This window comes from Ceratotherium simum, chromosome 16, assembly GCF_057802395.1.
Source record: "Ceratotherium simum simum isolate JZ-2026a chromosome 16, ASM5780239v1, whole genome shotgun sequence".
In the NCBI taxonomy this organism is placed as follows: domain Eukaryota; kingdom Metazoa; phylum Chordata; class Mammalia; order Perissodactyla; family Rhinocerotidae; genus Ceratotherium; species Ceratotherium simum.
This window is the reverse complement of record NC_141915.1, coordinates 5,015,433-5,035,639: the sequence shown is the minus strand read 5'-3', so window position 1 is coordinate 5,035,639 and position 20,207 is coordinate 5,015,433. Positions and strand designations below refer to the sequence as shown.

The following is a 20,207-nucleotide window of genomic DNA, read 5'->3' as shown; positions in this document are numbered from 1 at the left end:
GGATGGAGCCATTGTCTTGGACTTAAGTCAAGAGTTGATGGGGATTTCTCTCATCCCAAACTCCTACTGGCCCCGCAGTCAGGAGGCAGGAAGGTAACTGATTATATCAAATCTTCACTATGTGGATCTGGTTTCAGCATTTGGCTTGTTTCTTTTCATCAGCCTCAGATGGACCCCTGCCCCTAAGCTGTGGCTGTTTTGCTCCTTGTAAACCTCATTCTCTGCCACGTTAAAGAAAGAAAGAATCCTCCAAAGTCGGTTGTGTTTGTATTAAAGACTGCCTCGTTTCCCATTCCTCTTTGGCTTGGGGCATCACGTTTGTTCAGTGATGTCAACCCAAGAAGGAGAGTTCACTTTTCCTTTGTCTCCAACGTCCTACCAGGGGACTAAGAAGGAAGGTTTGAACGTGGGATACTTCATAGCACAGATGAAGAATTATAGGAAAATGAGACTCTTTCAAACACTTGTTTTCACATGAGCCTTTGAATTTAAGAACCAATTTGGTGTTTCTTTTTCTTAGCAGTATTTCCCTAGAAATATCCCTACTATCTAGAGCCATATGCCAGAGGAGATACTAAAGAGGGGATATGAGTAGGGTTCATTCCAACGTATCCTTAGATAGGGTTTTGCTGCGTCAAGAGCTTATTCACCTACAAACTACATTTGAGTCTCAAAAAATTGTTTTTGTCAAATAGGCAGGACAAATATTTCCATTTTTCAGATGAGGAAAGACAGCTCAGAGATGTTAGGCAGCTTGCCTGAAGCCGCATAGCCTGATGTTGAAACCCCATTTTTCTTTCTTTCAAGCACCAGGCTGCCTAACAAGTGGGTGCCTAGTTTTAGGGTGCACTTGGCATTGACCTCCATCTGAATTGCACTCTTAGGGTTGGTTTGTACCAAGGCACCCGAGGTGCATTTTGTACATATTCAATCATCAAATATTTATATAGGTTCTATTTTACCAACTTGTGCCAATCTACTGCTGGCTGGAGGAGGAGGTAGAATGGGGATGGGGTGGGAGAGATGGAGATTGTAAGGATCATCTTACAGAATTTTAGAGCCTAAGAACACCCTTTTAAACCAATCCATTCATTTTTATGTGCAGGGAAACTGAGCCCAAAGCTTTGAGTGCCTCGTCCAAGGTCTTAGGCTCCTGTCAGTGGCAGAGGAGGAACCAGAACCCAGGGCTTCATGTGCTCTGGGCCCACTGTGCTTTCACCATACCAGGGAGTCCCCCCTTGCTCTGTTTGTTCTCTCCCCACTTCTCTGGGGTGGGGGAATAGCGATTTTCATCCACTCTGTGTTGACTGGCAGTGCTGAGTGGCTCAGAAGCTCTTGGGTGAGGGACTGTTGACAGACATTTGCACCATGTTACCAAGGGCACGAAGCAAGGCAGCTTTTCTTGGGATGAAGCAGGAGCTGGGAGAGGATTCACAGGAGCATGTGACACATACAAGAGTGCAACTGCCCAGAGGGTGTCCCCTTGTTGCCAGGGAGGTAACCCACCCAGAGCTGGGGCTCCCACCACCCCAGGGAGAAGGAGCGTGGTCCACACGGGGAAGCCAGCACTGATCAGAGATGCTGGCCAGGTCTATTCAGAGAAGAATCTGTCAAAACAGGAGCAGAACCGCTTCAACTGTGGCCTTTCTGCATCTGGATTCTGGTGCCCTACGCTTCTTCTTTCTAGGCCCTCTGCTCCGCCCCCTCTGCCCAATGGCAGGGCTAATTTTACTTTCTAAAAAGTCTATTCCCAGAAAACTTTTTTTTCTTTCTTTCTAATGATCAAAAAAAATTTTTTTTTCAGGAAATGGGCCACAGATTACTCTGATTTCACATGATTTGTCCTGGCACACAGTGAGGTCCAATAAACAGGAGCAATGCCCCAGAGAGCTCATACACAAAAGGCTATTAGCTTTTAATTGAAACCCTCCCTCCACCCCCCACCCCCCCCAGCCCCTTCCAGGAACAGGAACTCAGGCCTTTGTGAAGCAGGGTCTATAACAGAGGATTCTGCCAAAATGAAAGGAATCTTGAGTTGACCCAGAGGAGAGAGATGCTCTTTTGCACCCCACCCCCTTATGGCATTCAAAAGCTTTTCATTTTCTGAGCAGTATTGAAATTCTAGGACAATGGAGGCCAAATCCTTGCTGTGGGGGTTGGGGGCTGGGAGTGGAGAAAGGACAGAGGCTTGGAAGAGGAGGCGGCCTGGGGTAGTCCATCCTTTGTTATATTTCTTCTTTCCTACCCATTACCTTAAAAAAAAAAGGGAAAGAAAAAAAGGCCCAGTATACTTTATAATGAATAATGACGTCACTTCCGGTACCACCCCCCCCTCCAGCTTCATGACCACAGAGACACTGAGAACAGCAGACTATTTACAATTTCATTTTAAATTATTTTAAACCCTCCCAAAGGAGTTCTTTGATATGCAAACGTCTCCCCCAAATGGAGATAATTATTTATGGAGATGTGGCCCTTTGAAGGGGAGCTCAGAACTGGTGGGCTTTGAGGCTTCCTATGAAAGGAAGAAGGTTCCAGATAAGGAGGGGCTGAGCTGATACACATCTTCCTCCCACCCCTCCTCCTGCTTCCCCTGGGAAGAAAGCTGCTTTAAAGAAGAAACTTCCCAGAGTTACAACTTCCAGTTCAAGTTACAACTCTCAGGAGCTCCTCTGCCATCATCCACAGTCAAGTTTTCCAGGGAGAGTTCCTTTCTCATCCCTGGTGTCTCAGCTTTCTGTAGGAAGAGGAAGGGGAGAGAAAGGCTGTAGCTTTTGTCTTTTTGACCCCTGAAGTCCTCTGTGATTTATAAGGTCATGAGGTAGAAAGACACCAGTTTTTTCAGGTGGATATTTAGAATTAGTAGGCCAGCCTTCAGAGAAGGAAGGCTTGGCCCACCATTGTTACTGCAGAAACTCCTGTGATTAGGACTGTAATGACCATGGGACCCACTCTGTCTATTCCCCCTGGTTTTTCTTTTGAAAATGCGTTAGCTCTTTGTCCTGGAGTACCAAGTGCCCACTGAAACCTTGGGAGACACCCCTCCCCAACCTGCCAAGTCTTTCACCTGCAGGACTTTTCTGGAAGCTTTAACATTCGCTTCTTGGAAGCATCACCTCCCCTCCATGCCCCCAGCTGCCCTTTCTGCCCTTTCAAGTTGGCCAACTGAGTAGGTTTCCTCGATCTTGCTGTGATGGGGACATGGTGGTGCTCAGCTGATGCTGAGCCTAAAGGGAAGCCCCTGGCTTCTATCGCAGTGGCTCTGGGTCCCTCACTTCCTTCCCTAGGGAGTGGATGAGGTGGGCCCTAGGGCTTCTGTGCCAAGGGAGAGAGGCTGCGTGAGGGGCCTGGGCAGCCCCAATTCTAGCCAGATGAGGGTACAGAGTTCCTGGTAACCCAAGGGCATCCTTTTGTAACATAAGACATTTTTATTTTGCATTTATTTTCAAGGCTGGAAGTTTGATATTTGGTCCCTTGTGTTGCACGTCTTAGGCGAAGAAGTGCTACCTTTTACAAATCTCAGTTTGACCTAGGAGGAAAGGGTTTTCTTTTATCCTGAGTGGTTGGGGGTGAAGGAGCCAGTGTGGATGAGGCAAAGCTGCTGTGCTCCCTGCAGCCCAGGAAGAGCCCGCAGCCCAGCATCACAGAGGAAGATGTGTTAAGAAATGACGGTGATGAGAAAGGCGCACCTGTGGTGCTGGCCTAGGCTCAGAGTGTGAGGTGTGAGCCCCGTTCTTCCCCGAAGGAAAAAACCCTAGTTCACAGAAAAGAAACCAAGGAGAGACGGCATCTCAGTGTTGTTGTTTTTAAATAGATTTTATTTTTTAGAGAGTTTTAGGTTCACAGCAAAAATGAGGGGAAGGTACAGAGATTCCCAGTAGATCTCTCCCCTCCACAAGCACAGCCTCCCCTACCATCAACGTCTCCCATCAGAGTGGTCCATTTGTTAGAATCGATGAACCTGCATTGACACATCATCATCACCCACAGTTTACATCAGGGTTCACTCTTGGTGGTGTACATTCTGTGGGTTTGGACAAATGTGTAATGACATAGATCCACCATTTTAATATCACACAGAGTATTTTCACTGCCCTAAACACCCTCTATGCTCCATCTGTTCATCCCTCCCTCTCCCCTAATCTGTAGGGATCCCAGTGTTTTGGGGTTTAGCTGCTGGTATTTGTGGGTATATCAAGTACTCAAAAAATGGCACTTTGTTTTACCCTTTTTAAGGGGCATCCTTATTTCCTAGGCAGATTTGGGGTGGTGCAGATGCTACGAATGAGGGGTTTCTTTTGGGGGGAGGGGGACATAACCTTCCTGGAAATGTTGACTCTTCTGTTTGTAAAGATTTCTCCTTGTTGCACTTTTGGTTGTGGATTCTCAAAGGCTGGGCTCGGGCTTTGTGGAAAAGCTAACGATGACGCAGCATTAGTTTCCTGGCCTGCGCCCTTGGGATTCTCCTCAGAGCAGTTTATCAGAATGCACAGACCATGCAGCCTCCTCTGCTCTGCTCACTTACAGACCGGTAAGTAAGCTGAGGTCGCAGAAGTCAGGCACGTGGCCAGGAGGACGTGCCAATTAGGAGCAGAGCTAGCAGTGGAAGACTAGCAGAGACCTTCATGAAAACAACTTGTCCTTTTTTTATTTTTTAAAGCAACAGTAAATACATCTATGTCAAATTTTCTAAGTCTATTGGCCATTTTCTCATTTCAATCAATATTTTCATCAAAACAAGGAGTTGGCAGCCTCTGGCCATCTGCATGGGGACTTATCCTGTGGGAATAGCTTACTCTAAGATCTTCACTGGAGGGGCCAGCCCGGTGGCGCAGCGTTAAGTTCTTGCGCTGTGCTTCTGCAACCCGGGGTTCACTGGTTTGGATCCTGGGCACGGACCTACTCACCACTCATCAAGCTGTGCTGAGGCGGCATCCCACATACAGCAACTAGAAGGATATACAGCTGACATACAACTATCTACTGGGGCTTTGGGGAGAAAAAGGGAAAAAGGAGATCTTCCCTGGAAAGGGGCAGCACAAAGGAAAGATTTTGGGGTGATAGAATTCTTCTATATCTTGATTGTGGTGGTGGTCATTACACAATTCTATGCATCTGTCAAAATTGATAGAACTGGACACCAAAAAGTGATTTTTTTGCTATCTGTAGGTTAAAAATTAAATTAGGGGCCGGCCCAGTGGCGGAAGCGGTTAAGTGCGCGCACTCCGCTGCAGTGGACCGGGGTTCGCTGGTTCAGATCCCGGGTGCGCACCGACGCACCACTTGTCAGGCCATGCTGTGGCGGCGTCCCATATAAAGTGGAGGAAGATGGGCATGGATGTTAGCCCAGGGCCAGTCTTCCTCAGCGAAAAAAGAGGAGGATTGGCAGATGTCAGCTCAGGGCTGATCTTCCTCACACAAAAAAAATTAAATTTAAAAAAGAAGAAAAACATCTTTGTTGGAGTTCAGAAAATGTTGGGGTATTTCTGTAACCAAACAAGGAAGTCATCCTCCCAGTGGGAGAAGAGACGGGGCCGGCCGAATATTCCCCTGGCTCTCCCCAGTTCTCCTCGGTCGAGTGGTGGCTGGGCCTGCCCCACCCAATGTGGCCTGCAGCTTCCTCTCCTCTCTGAAGTCCATTGACTTCCATCATCTGTTTTGCGTCAGTGACTCAGCATCTGTTCGGGTATCCAGAGTTAGGTTACACCCATTTCAATAATTCTCCTTTTTATTGTTGTGCAATTTGCCAGTGCAAACAATAAGTTCAATTGCTGGACCATGGAACAGGCGTGTCACCCAAGGAAAGAAAGAAGCAGAAAAAGAAAATTCGACATTTGTTATTGGAGAACATCAGAATTAGAGGGCTTTTTAAAACTTCTCTGGTTCATTCAAATTTCTTATGCATTTAGGCCTGAGGTTTCTTTTTCTTTCTTTTTTTTTTTTTAATAATTTTATTTATTTATTTTTTCCCCCAAAGCCCCAGTAGATAGTTGTATGTAGTAGTTGCACATCCTTCTAGTTGCTGTATGTGGGACGAAGCCTCAGCATGGCCGGAGAAGCGATGCGTTGGTGCGCGCCCGGGATCCGAACCCGGGCCGCCAGCAGCAGAGCGCGCGCACTTAACCGCTAAGCCACGGGGCCGGCCCTGAGGTTTCTTTTTCATAGTCTGCTCCTAGCAGGAACACCTAGGAGCCTGTGGAGACGTGGGATGTTCAGTTGTACACTCTGGGCTTCTCCAGAGCCCCGGGATGTTGGTCCCCGGCAGGAAGCTGACTCTGCAGGGAGTTGCCTCACTCCTCAGCTGACCTCCAGTCTGGTGGAGGCGCAGGGGGAGGTGAGCGCTGGGAGCCCAGGGCGCGATTCTGCATCCTCACGTCTGAGCCTGGCCCTTCTCCTCGTCCACCTGCCTCAAGATCAGAAAAGAGGAGAGGGCCCAGTGGTCACTTTTGACATCGATTCATCTTAGTTTCATGGGATTTTTTTACAAAAAGAGAATGTAGTTTCATTTTAAGCTGAGAACGTTGGCAAAAGCATAAATCAGATAATCTGTTCTAGTACTGTTCTTCACCTGTTTGTTTTCCTTTCCTCTGTTTATGTTGATATTATCTAACGTCTGATGATGAAAGACTTAGATGCATCTGTTCTTCCATTATCCCACGAGGAGAGATGACCTGGTCTTCTGGTTCCTTCAGTTTGTCTCATTTTGTTTTGCTGGAGCCCGATTTGTATTGGATAAGTAACTGTGTGTGTGTGTGGATCCCTGTGTGTGTGCACACACACACGCATGTGTTTAAGGGCAGCAGACATCCTTTTCTTCTATTTGCACTAACCCTGACTATATTTTCTTTGTTCTGACTGTCCTATTTCATCTGTAGTTTGCAGCCCTTCAGGGCGTACTCCTCACTCACTCAGAGACTTGGTCTGCCCTCAGCTGAGAGAGTATGGCCCTGAGTTCTCTGGACTTTACTCTAGGCCTTTGACTCAATAAGTCTTGGATTAGCTGAATAACTTTTAGTTCTGTTTACGATATCGTTTTCTCAACTTTTTCCCACCATGGTGGCCCTCTGTACCGACAGAGTGGTGCAGTGAATATCAGCAGATAAATGGCTGAGTGCGTGACAGGCTCCAGGCCCACAGATAGCCCAGAATCATGATTTCCGATCCTGGCCGCACACTGGAATCATCTAAAAGATTCCCGTGTTGGGGTCCCACCCACACCGGCCTGATTCAGTTGGTCTGGGGTGGGGCCCAGGCATTTAGTTCAAAGCACCCTAGTTGATTCTAATGTGCAACCAGGGGTGCAACGAGCTGCCACAGAGGTGGCCTGTCACTTTCTTGTGAATATCCTCAAACAAGCCTGAAGCACCACCTCCAAACTCACTTGGTTCCCAGGTCCCTGCCCGGTGGCCCAGCTCTTTGAGGTCGCTGGTGTTCCCGGAAGTTCACTGGGCTTGTCATGCCCAGGCCTAACTGGGGTGACAAGCCTGCCTTACCCCTTAGGCCTCATTGAAGAAGCAGGATCTTTTCTGCTTTCTATCATGGGTGTCACCCTATATTGCTGGTTAGTATCTCCCAGGCTTGTCCTAAGGGACACTTTTCATGAGTGTGAGCCTGTGTCTTCCCCAGACTTGCTCTAGAGATACCGTCCAGCCCCACTGGCTTCACAGGCACCGATTGGTGATATGTGTCAGGTGCCAAAGAGAAGTCCCTTCCTGCCCACGTGGTGGAGAGGGGAGCAGGGGGCTGGGGTGTATTCTGGAGGGGAGGAGCGCTTCCAGTGATGTCTGATATTCCAGGCCCCATAGAATGCAGTTAACAGCAGGAGTATGTGAACCTAACAGGCCTATTGTTTCGAAATCTGACTCATGTTTGAACAATTATGATCACAGTCAGCTGATTGTAGCGCTGAAATACCCATTATTCAGATCCTAATCTACGAACGAGAGAAAAAAATCCAGGTATCTGTTTACAGAGAGGACAGGTGTGTGGCTGTATGTGGTCTTTGTCACATTAAGAAGAAACAAAGGCTGTGGAAGGGGAGACGGTGGAGACGAATGGAAGGAGAGGCATCAGAGGGGCTGACTCGGAGTCCCAGCTCTCAGCCTGCGGGCGCGGGACCCGCCTCCAAGTGAGTCACCCTCTCTCCTTCAGCCTCAGTTTAATTGTTAGTAAATTGGAGATCGCAAGACCGACCTCAAAGTCTTGTTATGAGGAATGGAATCAGATAATGTGTGTGAAAGTTCCTCTGCATGCTCCAGAGCACTATATAATTATTAGCTGTGACTATCAGTTTGAGAAACTGGCTTTCATAATGAGCAGCTCCTAACCTGCAACCTCCCTGCTGTCTCGGGAGGCCAGCCTGGGGCTGGCTCGGCTTCAGGGGTTGCTGGGATGGGCATGTAGGGCCCATGTGAGGGGTTCTTGCCCTCAGCCATACCCCCTTCCTTTCTTCTCTGAGCCACTGTTGTGCTCAGAGAGATTTCGAGTGTGAGGACGGGAGAGTGTGGCCCTTGAAGGGAGAGGGGAGAGGAAGGTGAGACCTGGCAGAGAATGAAAAGGGCTCTGCTCTAGGGCCAGGTGGTGGCGGTGTGGGTGGGGGAGGTGGGAGAAGAGCAGCTGAAGGGGAGAAAGGCGACTTGCCTGTAACTGCCCAGAAGATTCTGTGCCAGGAGCTCTTCACATAATTCTCAGGTCAAGCTGTGTTCCCCACTGGTTGGACCAACAGAGGTGTCCTGGGGAGATGGAGCGCAATGCCCACCACGAAAGTGCCTCTGGAAGCCAGTCTCTCAGGAGGCCTTTGCAGAAATGATGGAGAGCCCAGTTGTGCATCTCTCCCGTCAGCCACTCATTATCTGCGACCAGGCACTCCGAGGGGAGCGTGGCCCCAGAGCCCCAGTGGACAAGGCCTGAGAAGTCTCTGTCACAGCAGTAGTTCCCCTGGCTCTTATTTTGATAATCAAAGAAAATAGCAAGGCCCTTTGAGTGCCTTCTGACATATGCGTGCCAACTCCAGACCATGCTGGGGAGAGGGGTCAGGTGGTGCTGGTACCCCAGAATGGCTTGGGTGGCCAGCGGGCGGTCAAGCACAGGAAATCTGCCCGCAGCTCAGAGAATTTTTATTTATGGCTGAGGAGCCTTTGCCTTTGGACTGGAGGAGAGTGAGGCTCCCGCATTTCCTTCGTACCGTCCTATACTGTCTGTGGTTTCTTATTCACACTTGCCCATTGAGCCATGTTGTTCGGTTACCGCCAGGCCCTTCTTTAAGGATGTTGAGGAAATGCAGACGCAGACAGCAGAGGGTCAGAGATTGGTCTGGACCCCAGGCAGGCTGAGAGCAGAGTCCGGTATTCCTGCTCCTTTGCCTCTCGCAGGAGCCGAGCCTTCCTCATTGCCCTTCTGTGGGGTCAAACCGAGTGAGTGACCAGTGTCCTGTGCACAAACCCTGCTTCCTTACCTCCTTGCCAGAACCCTGTGGACAGAAGATAACTGACAGCATTTTCCTAGTACCAGTTAGCTCCCAGGCTCGGTACCAAGGTTAGCCTCACAGTCCTCTCAAAAACCCTGGGTGGTGGACGTTGTCATTTTCCTCATGGTTCAGATGGGAAAACTGGGGCATCGCAGGTTAAGTGACCTGTGACCTATCCAGCGTCACACACCTCAGTCAGTGAGGATACTGAGAGTCAGACCAGTGGCCTGACTTCAAAGCCCATGCTAGGTCAGACAGATCCTCTGAGGACAGACTCCAAGCCCACCCCTCTGCCGTGGCCCTGAAGATCTTCTTCAGTCATGGTGGTAGCACTTTGATTCTGAATATTAAACTCTTGAAGACGGTCCATTGTAGAGAGTCCAGTTAACACAGGAAAAAAAATACGTGGACTTTATCAGACTCAACCTGCTTATGAGTGAAATGCAAGATAAGCTGGGAGCCAGACTCTCTAATCCTTGGTCACATTAGCCTGATGGCACTGCTGCATTACTCTAAGTGGTTAATGGGCGAAGTGGGTCAATCCAGCACTAGCGTAACCAGGGGTGGCTGCACTGCTGGGCGCAGTCTTCCTGGGGAAAGGCCTCTTCCTCTAACTCCTGTGAGGAAGGAGCTGTCGCCAGGGGGTGGCCCTTTCTGGCTCGTGCGATAGACAGTGTATATCATCTTCTCTGTGACTGTGCTCAGTCGAGGAGGTGTGGGCTCAGTAGATCAGGGATGGCTTGAAGCTGGAGGTTTAGCATGTCCTCCTGAGAGGTAAATATGTGGTCAAAAATGATGTGGAAATTGTCTTTTTTTTAATTTCCTGGGCCCAGGTGGGAATCAGTCATAGATCTCTATCCCACAGCTAATGGAAAATTGTACATCTGTGACCAGGACTTAGTGTCCAATTACGAAACACATCTTCTTTTGATGTATACACACGAGTGTGTCCACACACATGCTCAACTCTGGTCCTGTGCTGTAAACTGTGTATAGAACACTATAATAATGAGAATAATAACGACAGTAGTAATAGTAGCTAGTATATATCAAGTATATGCCATACATCAGGCTGTTCAAAGCATTTTGTGATCATTAGTTGTTGTAATCCTCATTAAACTCCCATGCGGTAGGTATTATCATCTTTGTTTTTACAGATAAGGAAAAGAAGCCCAGAAAAGTTAAGTAAGTTGTTTAAGGTGAAACAGCTTAGAAGTGGCAGAGCTGGGATTTGAACCCAGGCAGTCTGACTTCCAAGGCCACATTCCTTGACTGTTAAGCTAAATTCCATTGATTTTACAAACTCATAACAACTGAATGAAGTTGGTGAAAATTGTTCCCATTTCACATATTAGGATGCTGAGGCTCAGAGAGCAAATAAGGCACAGGCTTACATCACTGATTCGTCTTACTTTTTGTGCTAATCGCCACCACAGAAGTGCTTTTTGATCTGAATATCATGGCCTGTGTCTCCTGTAGGTTGTAGCACTTTTGTCTACATACTTTTGTTAAAATTAATGCTGTGATAGATAACATGCAAGTTGTTGGTCTGATTTTTGGCTGCTGCGTGCTTTGCGGGCTTCAGACATGCTTTTCGCAGTATGGCATTTTGTCAGTGGTTACTGTGGTGAAGCCGGTACATCCTGGCTGGCCCAGGGGGACGTGTGCCCACAGCGCACTCGCCTGGGCTTGTTGACGGCAGTCTAGCGAAGACTCCTGGGCAGCGAAATGTCCAGGAGCCGCACGCCCTATTATTTAGGAAGGACTCATATCCAGAAGCCAAAGGCCTTTGTGTTCTGACATCAGATGTTTGGGGCAGTCTAAAAGCTGGATACCCTGAAAACTAAGGGAGAGGTGACACCCACAAGAGGATCTTAGGGAAATGCGTATCTTACTCTTGGAAGAAGGTGCCTTTATGTTTCACGTAGATAGGATCTGGCCTCCAAAATTCAGATGGGACGTTAATGTACCTTTCAGCCCTGAAATTCTGCTTGCATTTTTTTCATATTTCTGTAACTGTTGCCAGTAGTAAGAGGGAGCGGGGATTACAAGTGTGGACATTGAGATGTGTGGCCAAAGAGGTGTCACCTTCTGACCCGAGTTTGTTTGCTTTGCTCAGGGACCTGATGCCGAGAACCCTGGACGGGCAAATCACCATGGAGAAGACGCCCAGCTACTTCGTGACCCGGGAAGCGCCGGCGCGCATCTCGGCCATGTCCAGGGACACCAAGCTCATCGTGGTGGTGCGGGACCCGGTGACCAGAGCCATCTCGGACTACACGCAGACGCTCTCCAAGCGGCCCGACATCCCCACCTTCGAGAGCCTGACGTTCAGAAACAGAACCGCGGGCCTCGTGGACACGTCGTGGAGCGCCATCCAGATCGGCATCTACGCCAAGCACCTGGAGCGCTGGCTGCGCCACTTCCCGCTCGGCCAGATGCTCTTCGTGAGCGGCGAGCGGCTCATCAGCGACCCGGCCGGCGAGCTGGGCCGCGTGCAGGACTTCCTGGGCCTCAAGAGGATCATCACGGACAAGCACTTCTACTTCAACAAGACCAAGGGCTTCCCCTGCCTGAAGAAGGCCGAGGGCAGCAGCAAACCCCACTGCCTGGGCAAGACCAAGGGCCGGACCCACCCCGAGATCGACCGCGAGGTGGTGCAGCGGCTGCGCGACTTCTACCGGCCCTTCAACTTGAAGTTCTACCAGATGACCGGGCACGACTTTGGCTGGGATTGAAGGGACCCGGTCTGTGTAACTTACCACTTGGCTTATATATTGAGAGAGATTATATGTATGTAAAATGTACAGAAATCTATTTTATAATAATTTATTTTTAATTCGTAAGCAATTGATTCACTAAACTGCCTAGCCACACTCTTTATAGAGAGTTAGCTTCATAATCCATTAACATTCCAAAGTGTTTAATATTTTGTTCTTTTCCTCACAATTGATGGTGCTTCCATTTTTTTTTTTCTACCCATTATATTTAAAAAGAAGAAAAGCACAACTTGAGATTTTTGTTGTTACGGGTATGCAGCCTTCCATCGCCGTCTGGATTCACCTGCCGTCTCCTTGTGTCTTGGGTCTCCTGTTCCAGCTTCCTTTCCTCTTCCTGCCTGTGTGCCTCATAGGAGCTCTGAGCTGCCTCTGCAGTGCTGCACTCTGGAGGGCAGACCTCCCGTAGCAGCTTGCTTGTCCCTGCGGTGACATTTCCAAGGATGCAGATGCCACAGCGCTAGGTTTCCCTCAAGTCTGCTCAGCACTTGGGAGAATCCCCACCTTTGCAGGACATCCACATCCGTTAGAGTCTGCATGCCAGGGTCCATTTACTTCAGCTTTTGATTTTGAAGGATGGCCCCTGCATCCTCTTCTGCCCCAGTCCCTTGTTCATTAACCAGCCTGAAGTGTATGCATATATTAGCCCCCTCTTTCCCAGGTCACATGTGTGAGATGCTTGGGTGCTGCTTTAGAAATAAAGATGATCTCTTCTCCTTTGCATGAGAGTGCACTATGCACTGTTCTCCAGGCAGACAGTTCTGCTTTGACACACCAAAGAATCCCCTAGGCTAGCAGAGCCACCCGCACAAACCAAGGGTGCCAGGTATCGGGACCCAAAGGAGTCAGGTGCATCCCTCAGCATCCGTGTCTACCGAGATGCTGCTAGATGCAGAGCCAGCCTGTGTGGGGCACATCCCAGGAGGCTGACAGCCTCAATGGGGAGAAAACATAAAAACCCCTAAAAGGATGAGTGGCCTGGGAATCCTGGCCCCCTGCTTGATGTCTGAAACTCCTCTCCTTGAAATTCCTAGCTCATCTCAGATTGACAGCATGGTTTGTTGTAGCCAACAGCCAAATGGCGAGAACCAGGAGTGGCCCTTGTAAGGACAGGCAGGGAGAGCTGGCCCCACGTGGCCTGTAGGCACTTAAGCCTGCCCCTCGTGCAGCTGTCCCTTGTTTTAGCCAGGTCTTGGCAGAAGGGTTGCCAACATTGTGGCTGCTGATGCAGAATGCTCTCCCCATACCTCTCTGTTGAGAGGGCAGTTGGGGATCGTTTATAATGACCAGCTAGTGGCAGTTGGATAACCACAGAGCAATATCACATAATGACATATTCACTTTATCCTCAGTTTTCTAAACCAGAATGCTTCAACCATAGTAGTATTGTCATTTGAGTTATACTTTCATCAAGGAATATGTGGGGAGATACACATCATAGCTTTGTTACTGCCGATTCCGAGTAGCGTAGAAGCTGTGCTTAGGGGAATGCCATAATCAGAGCGTGGTCTCCTCTCTTGCTGTTTGGGTGTCAAAGACATCTGCATAAGGGTGCGAATTGGTCGTGCATTTTTCCAATCAGAAGGCGCTTTCGAAATAAGGCTGAGAGCACCGATTTTCAGTTACAGCGTGACATTGCTTAAAATAAAAGTCAGTAGTCCTCTAGCTAAGTCCTGCCCCTTCTGCTTTTTGGCCACTCTCATGGTCTGACATGGCTCATGCTGTAGAATTGCAGGAAAGTTTAGACAAGGGTTGCAACTAAGCAGTGGGAAAATATGCATGAGCTTTTCTTTCCCCTTCAGGTCCCTGCCCTCTTTCCAAGCTGGGCAATTTGGATTAAGTTGTTTATTCCCTGCCTTAAAACTGAAACCAGAAATTTTCAGATAGAAGGAGAGTCATTTAGTCACGAACACTGAAGTGGGTCAAGATTCTCTGCTGGGTCAAATCCTTGAATCCAAACAGATGTCGATAATTAGCACTGATGGACCAGAGCAAGTTTTTCTACGCAAGACAAATAAATCCAACTTCCTGTGCATCTCCTCATAGGGGTCTGATAGCTTACACTTCCTGCCTGATCCCGACACGGCGTCGGCCCCAAGGTTACAGCTCATCTTGTGATAGATATTAGAGAGCCTGAGCCCACATGGCTTCCTCCCGGAGAAGTTAGGCAACATGTAAAATTAAGCCTTGAGTTTCTTCCCATTCTAGCAATCTACGAGGCCACCAACTTCACTCTTTAGCTGCTAGAAGACGAACATTGTTTCATGTTTTGGCAATTTGGCCTAGCACGTGTTTTGGGTTTCTTCCAGTTTATGGAAAAGCTCTGATATTCATTGGAGTATTTATTCCTCTCAGTTTTGTTTTTCTCATTAAAAACAAAAATGTTAACAAAAAAATTGAAAGTTTTTATTGTTATCTATCCCATGCTTTCTTTGAGGTGTTTGTACAGTAGTCCATTAACTTGGTAGGTGGTCCCTGGAAAGGTACTTAGGTATAGTGACTGCATAATAAATACTTAATTGGATGATGGAGGAGGAGAAATTGTCTTCTTCATGGGATTCTCTTTGGAAGTCATTTTGAGTGATAGATATATTTTAGACTTTTGGAGAAACACAATTTCAGGTCCTGCCAGGATATTTTCATAAGAAAGGAAAATGGAAGGTTCCAATAAACTAGAAACAGTATGTATCTAAAATGCAGACACAGAAGTCAATGTCATTTTTCTTTTCAGTTTATCAAGAAAGATGGTCAATAAAACTTAAAGGTGTGGTTAGATTTTTTTTTCACTTTTGTAACGTTAATTTATGACTGAGTTTCCTTCAGCCCAGTAATCTGAAATACTGTGCAAATTCTAGCAGTGTGTCTTCTGTAACCTGGTTGTTAGAATAGCCAATATGTACAAAACAAAATTAAATCAAGTATTTTGTCCTATGTATAACACAAATTAATTTTACACAGAGAAAGATGTTTCTAGGAAAATGAAATTCTGGTAATTCATACTATTTCTTTGTATGAACAAATAAAATATATTTTACCAATTGGTGGGTACTTTTATGTTTTATGATGTGTTGCAGATGGACAAGGAAAGGATATTTTATTCAGTAACTAATCACATGCATACACACACACACACACACACACACACACACACACACACACAGAGGCATTCTGAGCACAGGTGGATCTTTCAGATTTTAAAGGGTTCAATACAAAATCCAACTAATCCACAAATATTTGGGGTGGATTTCTGTAAATGACTCTGAAGGCTACAAGATGGGTGAGAGGGCTCCTGCCCCTTGGAGAAGCATGCCCCTGGAGGAAGTACTGTCCATTACACGGGTCCCAAGAGCACCGCAGCCCCTGGGCACTGCAGCCTCTCAGTGCCTCGGGTTCTGGCCGGGTGGGTATGTGGGGGCTTCCATGTGCGGTGTAAGCAGAGCATGATGGGGATGGGTGATTTGGATAATGGTAGCATTCCCTTCTCCCATTTGCAGAGTAGTATCATATCAGTGATTTGGAGATTCTTGTCCGTAAGATAGAAGCAGAAAAGGGCTTGGACAAGACAGCATTTCTGTGTCTTGAGCCCATCTCAAACGACCTTCTGTTTTCTTTTGACATAGCACACCATCTGTCCAATTATTATCTGTTGCTTTAAACTTTTGATTCATTCTTTTATTTTACTTAACTATTTTTTCAATTTTCAGTTGATTTTAATTTGGTATACCTCTGGTTGAGTTTTAAGCTAGCTGACACTACATTGATAAATTAAGGCTTGAACCCAAGAGTTCTGACTTCTTTTTTTTTAACTACTTTATTGAGGTATGATTGACATACAAAATCCATACATATTTAATGTTTACAACTTGATGAGTTTGGAGATAAGTATATACCCATGAAACTACCTTTACAACTGATGCTGTAAACATATCCATCACCTCCAAGTTTCCTCCACCCTCTCTCTCTATTTATTTATTTTTTGTGATAAGAACACTTAACATAAGATCCACCCTCTTAGCAAACTTTTTATGTATTCAGTGTAGAATTGTTAACTATAGGCAGTATGGTGTACAGTAGATCTCTAGGACTTAATTCATTTTGCATAACTGAAACTTTTACTTAATTTCAAAAGGAAACATATTACAATCAGGTAAAAAGTCATTATCTCTTGCCATGAGAGGAGGTAATCATAAAAAAATAAATACAACGAAAACAAAGCAATGCTAGTAATTGCTAGCTACATATAAATCAAGCCACGCTTGCCCTAGGCTGACCTGCTACTCCTGGCAGAGGTCACTCCTGTAGAAGACTAGCACTCAACTGCAACTAAGATTTGCGTCTTGCCATGAGAGATGGAAGAGAATGGAAGAGGGAGTGACTTGCCCAATGCTATTTGGTGTTAAGTCCATGAATGCCTAAAATGTGAGAACCCACATTCATCTCTGATAGCATTCTGGGCTTTCTGACACTTTGGAAAGCACTGGGATTCACGCAAAGAAAGTACACAGAGTTGGAAATCAGCCTCGCATTTTGGGAAGGCAGTGAAAAGAACACCCTACCAAGGCAGAGGATGCACACTGCTCAGGTGGGAAGCAAGTCTTCATTAACACTTGGTTCTCAAAAGCCAGCATCATATAGAGACTCGTTCCTTCAAACCTAGGTATATATCACTAGGTGAAATATGTGTGGGCCTTGAATGCTGACCTGACTTTGCACCCCATCCCATCAATTTTATGCCTTTTCTACAGAAAAGTAATAAAATGGACCTAAAATCTACTCATTAACCTGGTGGCACAGTTTAGCGCAGTAGTTGTCAAGCTTGGGCAAATATTCGAATGACCTAGAGAGGTCTTGAAAAATACTGAAGCCCTAACACACTTCAGAGCAATTCCATTAGAATCTCTAGGGGAGAGGCCCCAATAATGGTCTATTTAAAAAACTCCCCAAACACGGACCTTGAGGGTATTATGCTAAGAGAAATAAGTCAGACTGAGAAAGACAAATACTATATGATCTCACTTTTATGTGGAATCTAAAAAAGACAAACTCAGAGAAACAAGAGTAGAGTGGTGGTTCCCAGGGGCTGGGGGTGGGGGAGATGGGGAGATTTTGGGCAAAGGGTACAAACTTCCAGTTATAAGATCAGCAGATTTGGGGATCTAATATACAGCATGGTGATTAAAGCTAATAATACTGTATCATACTTGAATGTTGCTAAGACAGTAGATCTTAAATGTTCTCACCACAAAAGAAGAAATGGTAATTATGCGACGGGATGGAGGTGGTAGCTAATACTATGATGGTAATCACTTTGCAATATATAAATGTATCCAATCAAGGCATTGTACACTTTAAACTTACACGATGTTATGTGTCAATTATATCTCAATAAAGCTAGAAAAAAATAAAAAGCTGCCCCAGGGATTCTAACATGTAGCCAAGATGGAGAGTCATGGTTCTCAAAGTGTGGTTCCTGGACCACATCAACATCCCCAGGGAACCCAATAGAATGCAAGTTCTCAGGCCCCACCTCAGACCTACTGAATCAGAGACTCAAGGTTTAAGCAACCCTCCAGCTGATTCTGATTCACGCTCAAGTTAGAGAACCGCCGTGTTAGAGTATAGACCACATATCATTTTTTTTCCCCCCAAAGCCCCAGTAGATAGTTGTATGTCATAGCTGCACATCCTTCTAGTTGCTGTCTGTGGGACGCGGCCTCAGCACGGCCGGAGAAGCGGTGCGTCGGTGCGCGCCCGGGATCCGAACCCAGGCTGCCAGCAGCGGAGCGCACGCACTTAACCGCTAAGCCACGGGGCGGCCCTACATACCACTTTAAAACTAGAGAGCTTGGATTCCTAATCAAGCACATTTTCCTCTGTACCACACTCCTCACCAGTAAGGTCAGTTACTAAGCAGTCACCCCTTATAACTCTGGATCTCCTTTCAGAGAAACTCTGACACAGTCGATCTCGCAGCATTTCAAATAGTGGCTGCCCGGCTTCCCTCACTCCGCTGGGCCCTCTTTTATCAGGCAGCCCCAAGCTGTCATCTATAATATGTTCCTGAAAGTGGAACAATAGACTTATATATCATAAGAGATTTTTTTAAGAGAGCTAAAATCCTTTAAATCCCCAATTCCATCTTACCTTCTCGATTCAATCTTCAACAATGTATTTCCAGCACTTTGTATATGATCGATAATTATTTCTTCTTATCCTTCACAACTGAATACACAATTGACTGCCTAAAGTCCACTGATGGGCCATTCAAGGTTAATTGTTCCAGCTGGCCATCACGTTCTCAAGTATAATCAGCTTGTCTAAGCCCGCAGTTCCTGTCGCTAGCATCTAGTTTCATTTGTCCATTCTCACTCATTTTAAAATATTACTAGGTGCAAACGATGATAAAATAGTCATGTTATTGCACAGTCTGCCACAGTAACACATGTATGGCTCAAAGCCTGCATTCCCCATTCGAGAGCTTGGGATGTTTTTGTTCCCATCCAACAGTCTATTTTTGTGTGAACTAAAAGTGGCTTAAGACCTCAGAGCATAGTTTCTTGAGAAAGGTGAATAGCAGACATTGAAGACCCTCCCCCACCTTCACACCTATGCAAGGGTATTAGAGACTCCTTCATATCTACCCTTTGAGCCCCAGGGCTCCCCTAGTGTCCCCTTTGCTGTGTGGAAGCTGTTATAATTCCTCCATGGAATCCTGACCTCAAAACATCTAGACGGTGTGTGCTTTCTCTTTCGATATACTCAGCAGGAGAAGAGACAAGAGAGGACACCAAGTCTCCGTTGGAAGCAGTAAACAACAGTAAGGCTCCGGAACTTCTTGAGAAGGGGAGTCATCTGATGGGAGTGGTGTTCCGAGAAGTTTATTTTGGATATGATAGTCCATATGAATTGGAGCAAGAAGAAGCTGGAGTCAGAGAGAGATTCCCTCATTCAATAAATATTTACTGAGTGTCTACCGCTGCTGGGACACAACCCTAAACAAGGCACACTTCCTGCTGCAAGGAATTCACAGTCCATGGGGGAGCTGAAGGCACAGCTCACATGCAATGTGACAAGCACGGTGAAGAGGTGCTGTGGGCAGCCAGGACAGGAGTACCTAGCCTGATTTGAGGCAGGTAGCGTAAGGGTCTAGAAGGATGTAGCCAGGTGATTAGGTGGAGGGTGGTAGGGAGGCAGAGGGAGAGAATCATGTGCAAAGATCCAGATGTGAATAAATACAGCCTGTTGGGAACTGCAGGCTGTTGGATGGAGATGTAGCATGGAGTGTTGGGGCAGGGGTGTGGAAGGTTCTGGAGGGATAAGCAGAAGATTGCATTGCAGGCAAATTAACAGCAGTCCAGCTATTTCTGAGCTCAGACTCCTCTGTCCATTTGCCTACCTGACACCTCTATTTGGACATCTCCATGAGCCTCTCCAATAAAAATATCCCCCAAAGTGAACACTTGGTTCTCTTTCCTAAATCTTCTCCCCTAATCTCGTCTGCTTTGGAGTGCTCAAGCTAGAAAACTTGGAGTCATTCTTGGCATCTTTTTCTTGCACATTCCTCACATCTAATCCATTACTAAGTACTGTCAAGACAACTTCCAGAAAGTCTCCCAAGTCCATTCACTTCTTTCTGTCTCCTCTGACACTACCACCTGCTACAAGCTACCGTTCTGTCTCGCTGCACTCCTGCAGTAGCCTTCCACCTGGCCTCCCACACATTTCTGCCTGCTCCCTGCAATCTACTCTGCTCGCAACAGTTTGAGGCATCTTTTAAAAACTCAAATTGGGCTGTGTACTCCTCCAGCTGAAAGCCCTTAAATAGCCTCCCATTATGTCTCAGACAAATCCTCACTCCTTAATTTGTCTTGGAAATCCCTACTCAGCCTCATTTTATACCCTCTCCTCCTTGGTCCCCATGTTTCAGCCACAATCGTCTTCTTTCTCTTTGTGGATGCCTTTCT

The 20,207-nt window shown here is 46.7% G+C and overlaps 1 protein-coding gene across 1 annotated transcript in view; it reads left to right on the top strand.

Annotated features, from left to right (window-relative positions):
• Positions 1-15,281, top strand: part of LOC101404033 (heparan sulfate glucosamine 3-O-sulfotransferase 3B1) — a 40,446-nt gene extending 25,165 nt beyond the window's left edge. The window contains exon 2 of the mRNA XM_004433044.3: positions 11,586-15,281. Coding sequence (XP_004433101.1) covers positions 11,586-12,204 — 619 coding nt within the window. The 3' untranslated portion in view covers positions 12,205-15,281. The remainder of the gene's footprint in view (positions 1-11,585) is intronic.
• Positions 15,282-20,207: the final 4,926 nt, after the last annotated feature.